The sequence below is a fragment of the Alosa alosa genome, chromosome 16 (genome assembly GCF_017589495.1).
Source record: "Alosa alosa isolate M-15738 ecotype Scorff River chromosome 16, AALO_Geno_1.1, whole genome shotgun sequence".
In the NCBI taxonomy this organism is placed as follows: Eukaryota; Metazoa; Chordata; class Actinopteri; order Clupeiformes; family Clupeidae; genus Alosa; species Alosa alosa.
Genome location: NC_063204.1, coordinates 16,748,396 through 16,760,561, shown reverse-complemented (window position 1 = coordinate 16,760,561; position 12,166 = coordinate 16,748,396). Strand labels below are relative to the sequence as shown.

The 12,166-nt window shown below is 40.3% G+C and overlaps 2 protein-coding genes across 3 annotated transcripts; one reads left to right on the top strand and one right to left on the bottom strand.

The window, feature by feature from the left end:
- Window positions 1–27: 27 nt before the first annotated feature.
- zgc:111976 (uncharacterized protein LOC553663 homolog) lies at window positions 28–9,940 on the bottom strand. Of its 2 annotated transcripts, XM_048266857.1 has the most exons (17): window positions 9,672–9,940; window positions 9,464–9,539; window positions 9,315–9,369; window positions 8,908–9,040; window positions 6,823–6,851; window positions 6,584–6,655; window positions 6,424–6,498; window positions 6,251–6,327; window positions 6,003–6,068; window positions 4,888–4,999; window positions 4,291–4,415; window positions 3,948–4,069; window positions 3,628–3,826; window positions 1,692–1,790; window positions 1,501–1,603; window positions 1,065–1,383; window positions 28–293 (listed from the first exon to the last, which is right to left on the bottom strand). In XM_048266857.1, the coding sequence occupies exons 1-17, from the start codon at window positions 9,771–9,773 to the stop codon at window positions 258–260; spliced, it is 1,800 nt and encodes a 599-aa protein (XP_048122814.1). In that variant the 5' UTR covers window positions 9,774–9,940; the 3' UTR covers window positions 28–257. The 2 variants fall into 2 exon arrangements, with proteins under 2 accessions (XP_048122814.1, XP_048122813.1); XM_048266856.1 differs by lacking the exon at window positions 28–293 and having other exon boundaries at window positions 836–1,383; window positions 9,672–9,939.
- Window positions 9,941–10,479: 539 nt separating this feature from the next.
- Window positions 10,480–11,678, top strand: zcchc17 (zinc finger, CCHC domain containing 17). Its single transcript, XM_048266859.1, has one exon. It carries the CDS (start codon window positions 10,633–10,635, stop codon window positions 11,335–11,337), a length of 705 nt encoding a protein of 234 aa, XP_048122816.1. The 5' UTR covers window positions 10,480–10,632; the 3' UTR covers window positions 11,338–11,678.
- Window positions 11,679–12,166: the final 488 nt, after the last annotated feature.

Here is a 12,166-nt window from a genome sequence, read left to right as displayed (position 1 = left end):
AAAGCTTAATCACCAATTGTATTGAAGGAGACTGCTTGTGTAACTGTTTAATTTCAGAATTGGACAGTTTCTTGGGAGAGTTGCATGTGTCGAAGCAGGCTCTGATTTTTACAGTCCTCATTTGGCTTGCATGGTACTAATCAGTGGACGTTTCTGGCTGTCTCCAAAGGGGTCAAATGCCAAGCCCCACAGTCCTTTTACAGCCAAGTGTTCAGTCTCGGTGGTATGCACACCAAGAATGTAATTTACTTCCTGCCTTAAAGAGTCCTACTTATGTCAATGTGCACGCAATCCTTAGAGAGGTAAATAAACAAATGAAGGAAAACTGTCAATACAGATCCCAGACTACGCAGTTTTTCAACTGTTCAAACTATTGGAAACCATTTAGTCCAAGTGGAGACGATAAGGAGGACACAAACCATTCATGCAAATTTCCATTCATTCATTCTGGATCACACTAACATCTAGAGACACAATATTTCTGTGCAGGTAGAGCTAAAAGCTGGATGTACTGATAACATTAACTAGGCCAGTTCACTTCTTCATTCTTCACTAACAAAACAAACACACACTGACCCTGAAAAAAAAAAAAAAAAAAAAAATCCAGAAAACGGCTAACCACGACAGCCATATTTTCTGCCTGTAAAGAGTTCCCATGAGAATTCTTGCTCAATACTATTCTAGTTTGGCTTTATGTAAGACTCAGACTGCATACACTGTCTTTCTCATTACAAATCCTGATTATTGTCTTCAAGAGTAAAAAGGATTATGATAAACAGGCACTGACATCTTTTTCATGCAAGCTTTGATAAAAAGACAGATTTTAGAAATACAATTTAAGACCAAACTGCTATCTTTATTAAGGATTTTTTCTAAAACAACTATTACACTTCCATTTGCATACATCTGAATCAACCCGCACCCCTCTTCCACACACACACACACACACACACACAGTACTATACAAGCTCTGCTACATGACCACTGGCTGACCAGTGTGGAAATACACACACAGACGACAGGGGATAAGGGTTAGCAGTAGCCTCTGTATTTGAATCACTCACTTCTTGATTCGAAGACAAAGCCATGACATAACAAGGAGAGGGAGAAGGACACATGGCAGGATCCTCCTCCTTGATTGAACTCGGGGGAACTGGTCCCAGATGCTCTCCTGTTTGGCCAACCATTTCTGATGACCCAGGACTCTCCGTTTTTGATGACCCAGTATGAAGATCTGGTGCTGGAGGCAGGGAGTGGTCCACCACAACAGAGACTGTCGTGTTCACCTCATGTGGAGAAGTACTGATTTCAGGGTCAGTTGCGAAGATAGGATTGATTAAGCTCTTGTATATTGCCCGCATGGTTATAGGTATTGACATGCACCTGCAAAACAAAGAGTGTTCAATGTCTTGCATTGTAAAATTGATGCTTCATACTCATATTTTTGAAAGGATATTTATCTGACGAAAAAAGTAAAACAATAATGAAGGTTAATAGTACCGCGTCATAACCCTGGAGATGTAGTCATTCATGCCAGCATCCATTAGCTTAGGTGCAAACAGCTGGCAATGCACTTGGCAGATGTCTATTACAGTAACAAACACTGAAAGATACAATATTTTATAGTTTAACACTTGTTTATTTAGATACATAATACAAACGAAAGATGGGGTATTTTGTTAAATGCTTACAAACAGCCAGAGAGCTGGTTCCAGGAAGAAGAAACATTATGGAGAAGCTTGAGTCAGACTCTGGAAGAACCTCACAGTACAGATCAGATGATGCTGCTTCTGTAGAACATAAACACAATGTCCTTCAAAAGACTCAATGATTCATAACCATGCGGCTGAGGGGTCCTCAAAATAATGGAGGCAGTCAACTCCATCCCAGTCCATTTATTCTATGGCTGCCCCAAAATATTTGTATTGAGTATTCATTTCTATTGAAGCTGTAGTAGTATGGTCCTTAATATCATATAGTCTCTTAGCAGCTGCCTGTTATTGCTCCCACTATCCAGCTTAATGAGTATTGAGACTTGACTAAATTGTAGCATGTCAGATTTGATGAAAATACTGTGCATCTGCCAGCCAATCCTTAAGTTTTTATGTGAGCATGGCGAGTAAGAACAATTTAAAATCAGGGGTCTCAAACTCAAATGAGCTGGGGGCCACTTCTGCCAATGTCATCTGATTGGAGGGCCACATCAGTGTTAAAGAATACAAAAAAGAACGCCATTTCAAATTTTGTATTTTCAAACACAAAATTACAAACAGAGTGCAAGTATTTTTTTTTATCTATTTTTAGAAACCTGTGCTAGCAACCTTGTAGCTTCTAAATAAAATAATGATCAAATAAATATTAATACAAACAAAAAAGCATAAAAACAGGTAGGCCTATGTGTGTGTTTCACACCGAATAAAAATATTTTCCTCTCATAACTTTTTTAAACCTGGCAATAGGCGTCAGGGTTAAGAAAGCAACACCATTGGATTGTTACATCAAAATTTCAAAAGGCCATGGCTTGAAAGTGGTCAGAGATAAAGTCCTACTGTAAATGTAAAAATCTTTGAGTATAAACAAAAGTTTATGAAGGGGGTACATTTACCCATCTAATTTGCCAGTGGATGGCAAGCACCTCAAATTATGCACCTTTCAGTAAATACTAGATGAACATTGAGCAGGTTTACCTTTTTTGTCATATTACCCACATAACAAATGAACAGGAAAACACCTAAGATGCATATACCAACAATAGTAAACTATTATTGGCCTATAACCACAAGACCTACAATAAACCTGGTCAAATCAGTTCCTATCGAGGGTGACTGTAGTTCTTCAGAGCCCTATTTCTACTAGCCCTGCTGTCTGTACCACGTCCATTACGGACACAATTATCACGATTACCACTGCAACCTCCGAGCTATGTTGGGCAGAGGGTCGAAATAAGCATGGTAGCCTATCGTATACACGTAAAGACGCACCTCCATTCACAGACGCACCGTGACCATCACTGTCAATAGACGATCGATCAATCTCCAAAAGGATATTCTCCTTCAGAATCAGAATAGGTGAATAACAAAGTCTACCTAAGACTTCATCACACGTGAACGTTTTTCAACATTTGGTGTAGGCCTATTTCTGCTTCAATTTGTGCAAAACTATGGCCTGCATCGAGTCATTACAAATGCACGTCTTCGTGTTTCTCGCGTGTAATACAAGTATTTCCTGAAAACTTTGTGCAGCGATTTTGGGTTTGGATCAAGCTCTGGATGTTTAGCAAATAGTGGAGGAGAGTAGCCTACAAATTATATGTCACCGTACTTGGATCTATAGTCTATTTTAATCAGTATCGTCATTTGTCGCAATTAAAAATACCCTCAAGGGCTGGATTACATTATTATTTTGATATACGTCACGGGCCAGAATTGGGCCGGACGCGGGCCAGATTTGGCCCGCGGGCCGGGAGTTTGAGACCCCTGATTAATGATCAAATGAGAAGAGACCACACACAAAGGTTTACTCCTGTAATTCCAGTCAACATGAACTAATAATCATATAATGATATCAGCCAGCAATGGCTCTCTCATAATCAGTACAGAACATGAGTATGTGAGATGCAACACAGACCTGGGTAGTGTTGATGACCTTTGATGCAGCTAGCCAAGAGAATATTGAGAGCTGACTGATGGCGGAGAAGCTCCAGAAGCAGAGGCACATGAGCAGGATGGGTGAAAGGTATGGTGTCAATAAGGGCTCCTTTCCATGATGATGCACTCCAAGCAGGTCCAGACAGAACATACCCATGGACCTGATTACCAGGGAGGGCCTATGAAAAGAGAGATGGGGAACTGATTTAGGAGGGCCACTGTTAGCTTCTGAGGGAGTAGGTGTCACTACAGAATGGATTATAATGCTGAAACACTGAGACATAGCAACAATGTACAAACCACTAAAAAGTTTGCCTCTTTGCCAGGATTCCATGATTCCTGGAAGCCCTTCTCTCCTAATGTGCTTCTCATCAGCAGCTGCAACAATGGCTCCCACTGCTGGTCAGCCTCAGGTTTGACATCTTCAATACAAAGCACAAAAGACATAACTACACAAAAAACTGGATCAACTTCATCACAGATTGAAACACAAAGGTTTCCCCTGCCGTGGGAAAAAATATACAAAATGTTAAAGTGGTATCAGATGGCTAACTTTGGAAAAAAATACAATATAATTCTGAACCATGTAATACTTCGCACCAGATGTCTTGCCTATATTTGTTATCCCAGAGTGGGAACTTACCTGTGATTTTCTCCATCTGGTGAATGACAGATGAGCGCAGGCCTACAGCAGGCTGCAGCCTCAGTATGAAAGTAGCAGGCAGAGATTCAGAGGCTACTTCTTTGAGTGGACTAAACAATGGGAAGCTAAAACAAGCACACTTAAGTCAATGAATTTTGCACTGTACATCATATCATGACTTGAATTTGGACAAACGTATCAATCTTTGCATACAACTTGAAACTGGACCATGTATATGCAAAATTCCATGATTTGTGTACAGAGACGTTTTGTCGTAGTTATCAAACACAGTATACAATGCACAACTAATCCCTTATTAAATCTGGATGTGAGTCAAACCAGTCAAATCAGTCAGTGGACTGGCTTAAATTGGTTGGATTAGAACGTACATCTTCCAGGTAAACAGTACTACAAAGGGAACTTATAACTGTCTTGCAGCACATTCCATTGGTTTATTAGTCAACACAAGGCAAGTCAAGTTTATATAGCGCATTTCATACACAAAAGGTATTCAATGTGCTGTACATCATTATTTATGGCCCTTTTACTGTAATACAGGTTTACGCTACTGTGGTGCAAACAGACCCATATGCTTACCCTTGGGAATCAATCTGTGGGGGAGAAGGAATAAGAGAGGCCAGCTGTAGTCGGTGTGTGTTCTCGCTTGGCCCCAGCATCACAAAAGCATCCTGAGTGAGTCCATCTATATCTGTAGGATGGAAAAGACAAATCTTGACACATGAATTTTCTGCAGCTGCATGAACTGTTGATAAGAGGATACCGCTCTGAACCAGTTCAGACACCCTCAAAGCATTTCCGTGTCTTCAAGGTCACTGCTGTGTTTGTTTGTCAGGTATGTGGCGCATCTGACCAGGGCAGTACTTTTCCACTAAAGAGCCTCTCTGTGTCTTAGCCCTACCCATTGAGGCATGCATGCATGCATGCATATATATATATTATATATATATATATATATATACACACACACACACACATACATATGACCAGTATAACCATTATTTATTCAGAAGAATTATTTAGAGTTTGTCAATGTAGCCGTAATGATTTATTTTCACAAAATAAGCAGCCTATGTATTTAAGTTTCTTAAAACTAAAACTGTGAATACACCTAAAACATAAGCAAAAGGAAAAGGCGATTGCTGAGTGATGGGCTTGATCTGACTGTTAGAGAGCAAATAAACTCAAAGCCTTTACACTTTTGTGAATAAATACCCCAAACTGAACTAAACTAACTAAAACTAAATATGCTATCAGTGAATGAGATAAATTCACAGTCTCAAACACATGGTAATAAAATAAACAGCTTCAATGAGTGAATAAAACTCAAAGCCTATAAATCAACTTTAGGGAGTAGAGTGACCTTGAAGGCCTCCTCCTTTGCAGTTGAGCGGCAAATACAACCTGACTATCACAAAGTGGACAAAGTCACATCTTAAACAGAGACCTGAGCAATCTCCATCATAAGTGGGGGGGGGGTATGAGTATGGTTGCAGGGCATCATTGCTGCTGGCTTCTGTTACTGCTAGCAGATGGAGGTAAGAAATGTATTCCAAAAGGTATAGGATAAAGGCAATGAGGCGCAGGTGAGGCTATAGAGGCGGTGGAGGAACAGCAAGGTTTTCACAAAGACACAATTAATAGGCAACAAACTATGGCAAGGGATGGCAGTTCAATCCGCAATGTAAACATACCCCCACAATGTCTCTGTAAGAGCCTGTTGGAGGGACTGATGGCATACTGGATCTTCATAGAAGTTCCTGGAAAAACCAGCAAGAATCAGAAATAGAATATTTCCGGACTTAGATACAGAGACTTGGTCCTAATTCTCTTGGGCCTAGTTTGAACCAGGCCGCACACACAAGAAACGCTTGACTGGAAAGCAATTAAAAGGCCAGAACATACCCATGTTACATCAGAAAAGGGGCCCATTAATAGCTACCTGGTCCACTTGGCACGATTTTTCCAACTCTCCCATTCAAAACGGTGTCAATGTAGACATCATTTTCTCTTAAAGATCTAAAACAAGAGGTTATAATGACCTATCGGATTAAAAAGAGAACATGTGCTATCCAAACGTTCATCTTCTTGAGAGTTAAATGCTCCCTTTCTCACCTGGGCATATGCGATATGGTAAGCAAGTCCTTCTCCATGAACTGTAGGGCCGTACATACCTTAACCTTTATATCACTAAAATAAATAAAACATTAAATTACACCCATGCAGATACACACAGATTACATTATATTATGTGATAACAGTTAAGGCTCAGTACTTGTCACCAGGGATATTGTAAAGGGATGACAGGTCATTCAGCTTTGTGGAGAAGTCCACAAACAACTTCTGCCTAGAAAAGCATACAAGTGTCATGTTGCATTTTGCACAGCAGGAAAACCTATTTGAGCCTTAATGAGGAAGCCTGAAAACAAAACTGTCTATCCTGCTGCAACATATTACCCCCTTTGCTAATCTTTACACCGCATATTACCAACTATGTGGATGCTTTCCCCTTACCTCAACAGCTGAAGCAGTAACTTGTTGGACTGTAACACAAAAAAAAAAACAAAATCAGAATGTAAAAACGTTGGGGTCACTCACAAATTTCCATATACCGATACCACTCCCAACAGAATAGACAGCAGCTGACTGCTTCTTTCCAACATAATCTTGCATAGATTTGAGCTGTGCTTTGAGTCGCTATCCTCCTGTAGAAGAAACTGGCACCACCTTTCAGCATACCGGTACATGCAAAAGGGTTCTTTAATGACCAGGTTAGCCCAATGATACTCATTGGAAACGGGTCATTCCACATCAATTCAACCAGGGCCCACGCGCTTAGGTCTCAAAAAATTCTGAAAAAAAATTACCAGGTGTACCTATGTTACCCAGGAGACGCACTGTAAAATTACTCTTATGTAAGATCAATACTTTCCAAGATACAGCCAGTTTTACAGGGGGAGGGGGGTGTCGATTTTGTTCGGCCTCTTTTTTGTCAAAGTTCACAAGCCCACAGTGCAAGAACTAAACCATGTAGAAGGCTCACATTTTGCATGCTGGTACATAAATAGGAATAGTATGTAGCAAAATAGTCACATTTGGTCAGGATAATCCTGCATGGTCATAGCTGTCCCTCAAATTTGATACAAATTTTATTGGAGTTTTTGGCTGGGCTCTGTTTAAGCCTTCAGAAGACATATTCAAGTCAAGTCAAGTCGGCTTGATATTTGTTTAACATAGGCTCTTGATTTATTTTCCTTACTGAGATAATTAGAAACTCACAAAAAACAATGAACAGAAAATAAATTCCTTCAGGGTCTGAACAGCAGACTTTACAAGTCTAAAAAATCATTGTGGTTCTCATTTTCAGAGCACCCAAACACCTTGTGGAAATATACAAAGATTTTTTAAATATTTTTTTCTTTATTCTCCATGATCTTTTCTTTTCATAAACACCAATTTGACTTGTCTTATGCAAATTTTTCTTTTTCACTTTCCACCCTGAACATGGGCAAAATGCACCATTGACATCAATATGTTTTGCATAGAGCTACCACAGGTTACTCTATACAACCACAGGTGGCAGTGTGGTGACTATATAAAGCATATTGATGTCAATGGGGCATTTTTGCCCATGTTCAGGGTGGAAAATAAAAGAGATTTGCATAAGACAAGTGAAATTGTTTTTTTTTTTTTCAAAAAGGGATCATGGAGAATAAAGAAAAACATATTTAAAAAATCTTTGTATATTCCCACAGGGTGTTTGGGTGCTCTGAAAATGATAACCAAAATGATTTTTCAGACTTGTGAGGTCTGCTGTTCAGACCCTGAAGGGATTTGTTTTCTGTTCATTGCTTTTTGAGAGAGTGTTTCTACTTATCTCAGTAAGGAAAATAAATCAAGAGCCTATGTTGAGTACAAATATGTCTTCTGAAGGCTTAAACAGAGCCCAGCCAAAAACTCCAATAAAATTTGTATCAAATTTATGACCATGACCATGCAGGATTATCCAGACCAAACATGACGATTTTGCTACATAGTATTCCTATTTATGTACCAGCATGCAAAATTTGAGCCTCCTACATGGTTTAGTTCTTGCGCTGTGGGCTTGTGAACTTTGACAAAAAAAAAAAAAAGGCCCGAACAAAATCGACACCCTCCCCTGTAAAACTGGCTGTATCTTGGAAAGTATTGATCTTAAGAGTAATTTTACAGTGTGTCTCCTGGGTAACATAGGTACACCTGGTAATTTTTTCAGAAATTTTTGAGACCTAAGTGCGTGGGCCCTGGTTGAACTGACGTGGAGTGACCCAAACATAGTTAATGATGTGCTCTTAACAGTTATGTTTTGGCACTTAGGTGCTTGCACTCAACACTTATCTATTGGCACTTACCGGTAGGTGCTTTACAAATCTGCTGAAATAGTCATTTAGAACATTAACAATGTCTTCATTGTATTTCTGACTAATTTGTATCTTATTTCAATGGGGAAAATAGTTTCCCCCTCACAAGCAAGGACATTAGAAGTGATCCCAAACTTTTAAACTCAACTGATTGTTTCATGGGGTCAGTGAAAAGCACAAGAGTGTGAAACAGGCCTACCACTGGGGCTTCACCATGCAGGGCTACTTTTACATCCTCCACGCCACCATCAGGCTTGAGCAGCACCTCCAAGTAGAACAGGTCAGCTGTGAGGTAACAGGCTGTCTCTGTGGGGCTCAGGTGTGAGCCTAGCCTATATGGAAAGGAGATAACTCGCTGTGCCCTCTCAATATTCAAAGAACATGCTAACATGTTAACATTTGGCCTGCAAACCAATGAGAGGTTCTTACTCAGATCAAGTAAGTCTACTATTGGTGGCTTACAGATAGGTCTGTATTGTGATGTGTGAAATGTTGCTGGGCTTGGATGAATATAGGGAAGTCTAAAGGTTACAGGGTGGGTTATATAAGCTATTTTACATGTATTTTTCCTGAACAAATAACTGCTTAACAAAATCCAGGACCAACCCTCTCTGTTTGGCAATTACTTCCAACCTGGACACCATAGCATTCAGCGAGGACACTGCGATAAAAAAGGTAAATGTTACATTTGGGCAAATAGTGAAGTCAACGCATAGTCATACCATACCAAATAAAACGAAAACAGGCCTGCATACCATTCAGGGCTTCCTGCAGCCTCTGGAGACAACCACTCAAAGGTTTGGAAAAGGTGGGATCTATTCTGAACTTGCCCTGTGAAAAGGTAGTGAGAGATTGGTGTGCATCCTCTGGCCTTGTCAATGATCTTAAATAGGCAAGGATGGTCGTTCGTGGGAATACTAATATAATTAGGCATAGCGTAGGCGACCATTTCTGAAATATTACCATGCACCGTCGGACAAGCTGGAATGTTTCGTTCCAAGGTTTTTCAGCAAATTTGGATGTAACGTCAGCGACGAGAGACTTTCCACTCGCTCCAGACAGCATGACCAACGATTAAGCATGTGCACGTTTCAATAGAATTCTAGTTTTTGACTATAGGCATACGAATGAGAGCATGCAGACTACGCACCGTTCCTTGCCATGCTAGATGACGGCAGTGCAGTTTTTGCAGAATGGAGATAGGAGTGACACGCCACAGGGCCAATAAACTGACACACCTGATGTAGACTAATTAGGATTGAATGAATGCAGGCCAAAATGATCGGGATAGGAAAGTGCACCTCTCAAAATTGATTGAGTTTCTCGGTCACTGAACAAATCAACGTCAGGCAGGGCCATGGCATGAAAAATGTAATATGCACATAAATAAATGGCTGTAATTTGCTTCAAATATGGTATCTAGAGAATATGGCTCGCAAGTGAAAAAAACAATTGGCCGAGTAGACATTATTACAGCTATACCCTAAGTCCACACGGACTACAATTGGACTGCAAAGTGACGTCAAGTCCGTATCTGGGCAAGGTCCCCCCTCCCCATTCATTTTTTGCAGTTTATGGTTCCTCCGACTTTCTCTCTTGTTGTTCACGCTTGAGGTGGCGTTTACGCGTTTTTATCCGAATATACCCATATCCCTTTTCATTAGATCATTGTGGAAGAGAACAGGGGAGCACATATATGTTTGATTGAAACGGTGCTCTTTGGAAAAGGGCCTTCGTTTCGACAGTTTTACATCCGGGTGCTCCACCGGATATAGCAGTTCATTTCCTGTTTTGCTGCGTGCGTGTGTGTTTCTATTCGAGACGAAGTAAATATCAGATCCGTTCTTTTGCTCTAAACGTAAAGGTTTTTGCTCACGTAGTTTTGACTGCTGAATTTGTAAGCAGTGATTGTGTCGACGGGTGCATGATGGAGGAGGAAGATGAGCAGCAGAACGCAGCGCAGGGCTCTCTGCATGGTGTCCCAGATCTCTATTCTATTCTCCGTGGGGAGGTCGTATCTGTAACTACATATGGAGCATTTGTCAAAGTCGAGGGATATAAGAAACAAGGCTTGGTTCATGTTAGTGAAATGTCTGCATGTCGTGTGGAGAACCCCGCCGAGGTTGTGGATGTTGGAGAACAAGTGTGGATTAAGGTGATTGGGAGAGAGATCACTGGGGAGAAAATAAAGCTTTCCTTTTCCATGAAGGCTGTCAATCAAGGCTCTGGAAAGGACCAGGACCCAAATAATGTGATGGCAGAGCAAGATGAACGAAGGAGGAGGAGGTTTAAGGATCTAACAGGACAGAGGATAACCTTAGAGGCTGTGCTGAACACCACGTGTAAGAAATGTGGCTGCAAGGGTCACTTTGCTGCAGATTGCTTCTCTCAGGGTGGACAGCAGTATAACCTGCTTCCAGATGAAGAGACCGTAGAGCCAGTTGCTCAAACTAGTCAGCCAATGCCATCTTCTGACAAACAGGAGGAGAAAAGGGGGAAAAAAAGAAAGAAAGAAAAAAAAGAGAAGAAACGGAATGACCACAGCAGTGATGAAAAGTCCTCTTCTAAGAAGGCTCGGCACTCCCACTCAAAGAAGAAAAAGCACAAGAAACACAAAAAACAGAAATGAGCAGTTTCATATGTTTTGTTAAATATACACTTATATAAACCAGCTACACATCTGATTGTATAATTTGCGATTGTTAAAAAATTAAAGGAAGGTGGAACTGTTCAACCAGGTGGAGAGGAGGAGTCAATTCGAACCAAACATGATTTGTTTGCTATTTTTCTGTTTTGTATTTATTTTAAGAAATTGCACTTCACAGTTAGGCCCCTAAATGTTAATTAGCCTATAGGGGAATGTATTTTGTGAGACTGTTTAATATGATGCATACAGATGTGAGAATTTAAATAAACACTGAATAGACCTATGAGAAATACATTTATATTAAAAACTATTTTCTGTTTCAATTGTGTCAATACAATAGTCACTACCTTGTGTTTCACTAACCAGCGGGTATAGTTGTACACCACACACACACACACACACAAATTATCAGAGACATTCAATGAGTTAATAAATAACGTATCTTATAACATAGTATCTATAACACTAAATGTAGTGTATAATCTTTTACTCTCCTATTCCTACCTCCCAGGTTCAAGTGTGGTGTGGGTCTGCACAACACAGGTTACACTTGTACAGCACTATGTAGAAAGATAAACATGTATTATTGAAAATAGTGGTGTTTGTAAAAGGAATATTTTCTACTGTCATGCTCTGTTAGATACAACATGAAACGGTGGGTGCCTCGTCTTCAGGTAGCTGCTTAAAGAGCTGGCTCAAAACAATGCACGTGGGGAAGCATGTACTTTGGATTTAATAGTTTATACATGTCATCAGACCATAACCTTGCCAGATTCCTTTACATTTTCTTGGGTCATAGCAGGGACAGCAA

Excerpts from the sequence above, each read along its gene's own strand:
- zgc:111976 (XM_048266856.1), bottom strand. The coding sequence starts at position 9,773 with ATGCTGTCTGGAGCGAGTGGAAAGTCTCTCGTCGCTGACGTTACATCC. Across the intron at positions 9,041-9,314 it reads GTAATTGCCAAACAGAGAGG|GCTAGGCTCACACCTGAGCC; the intron begins GTTGGTCCTGGA and ends CTTTCCATATAG. Across the intron at positions 6,852-8,907 it reads TGCATGGTGAAGCCCCAGTG|TCCAACAAGTTACTGCTTCA; the intron begins GTAGGCCTGTTT and ends TTTGTGTTACAG.
- zcchc17 (XM_048266859.1), top strand. The coding sequence starts at position 10,633 with ATGATGGAGGAGGAAGATGAGCAGCAGAACGCAGCGCAGGGCTCTCTG.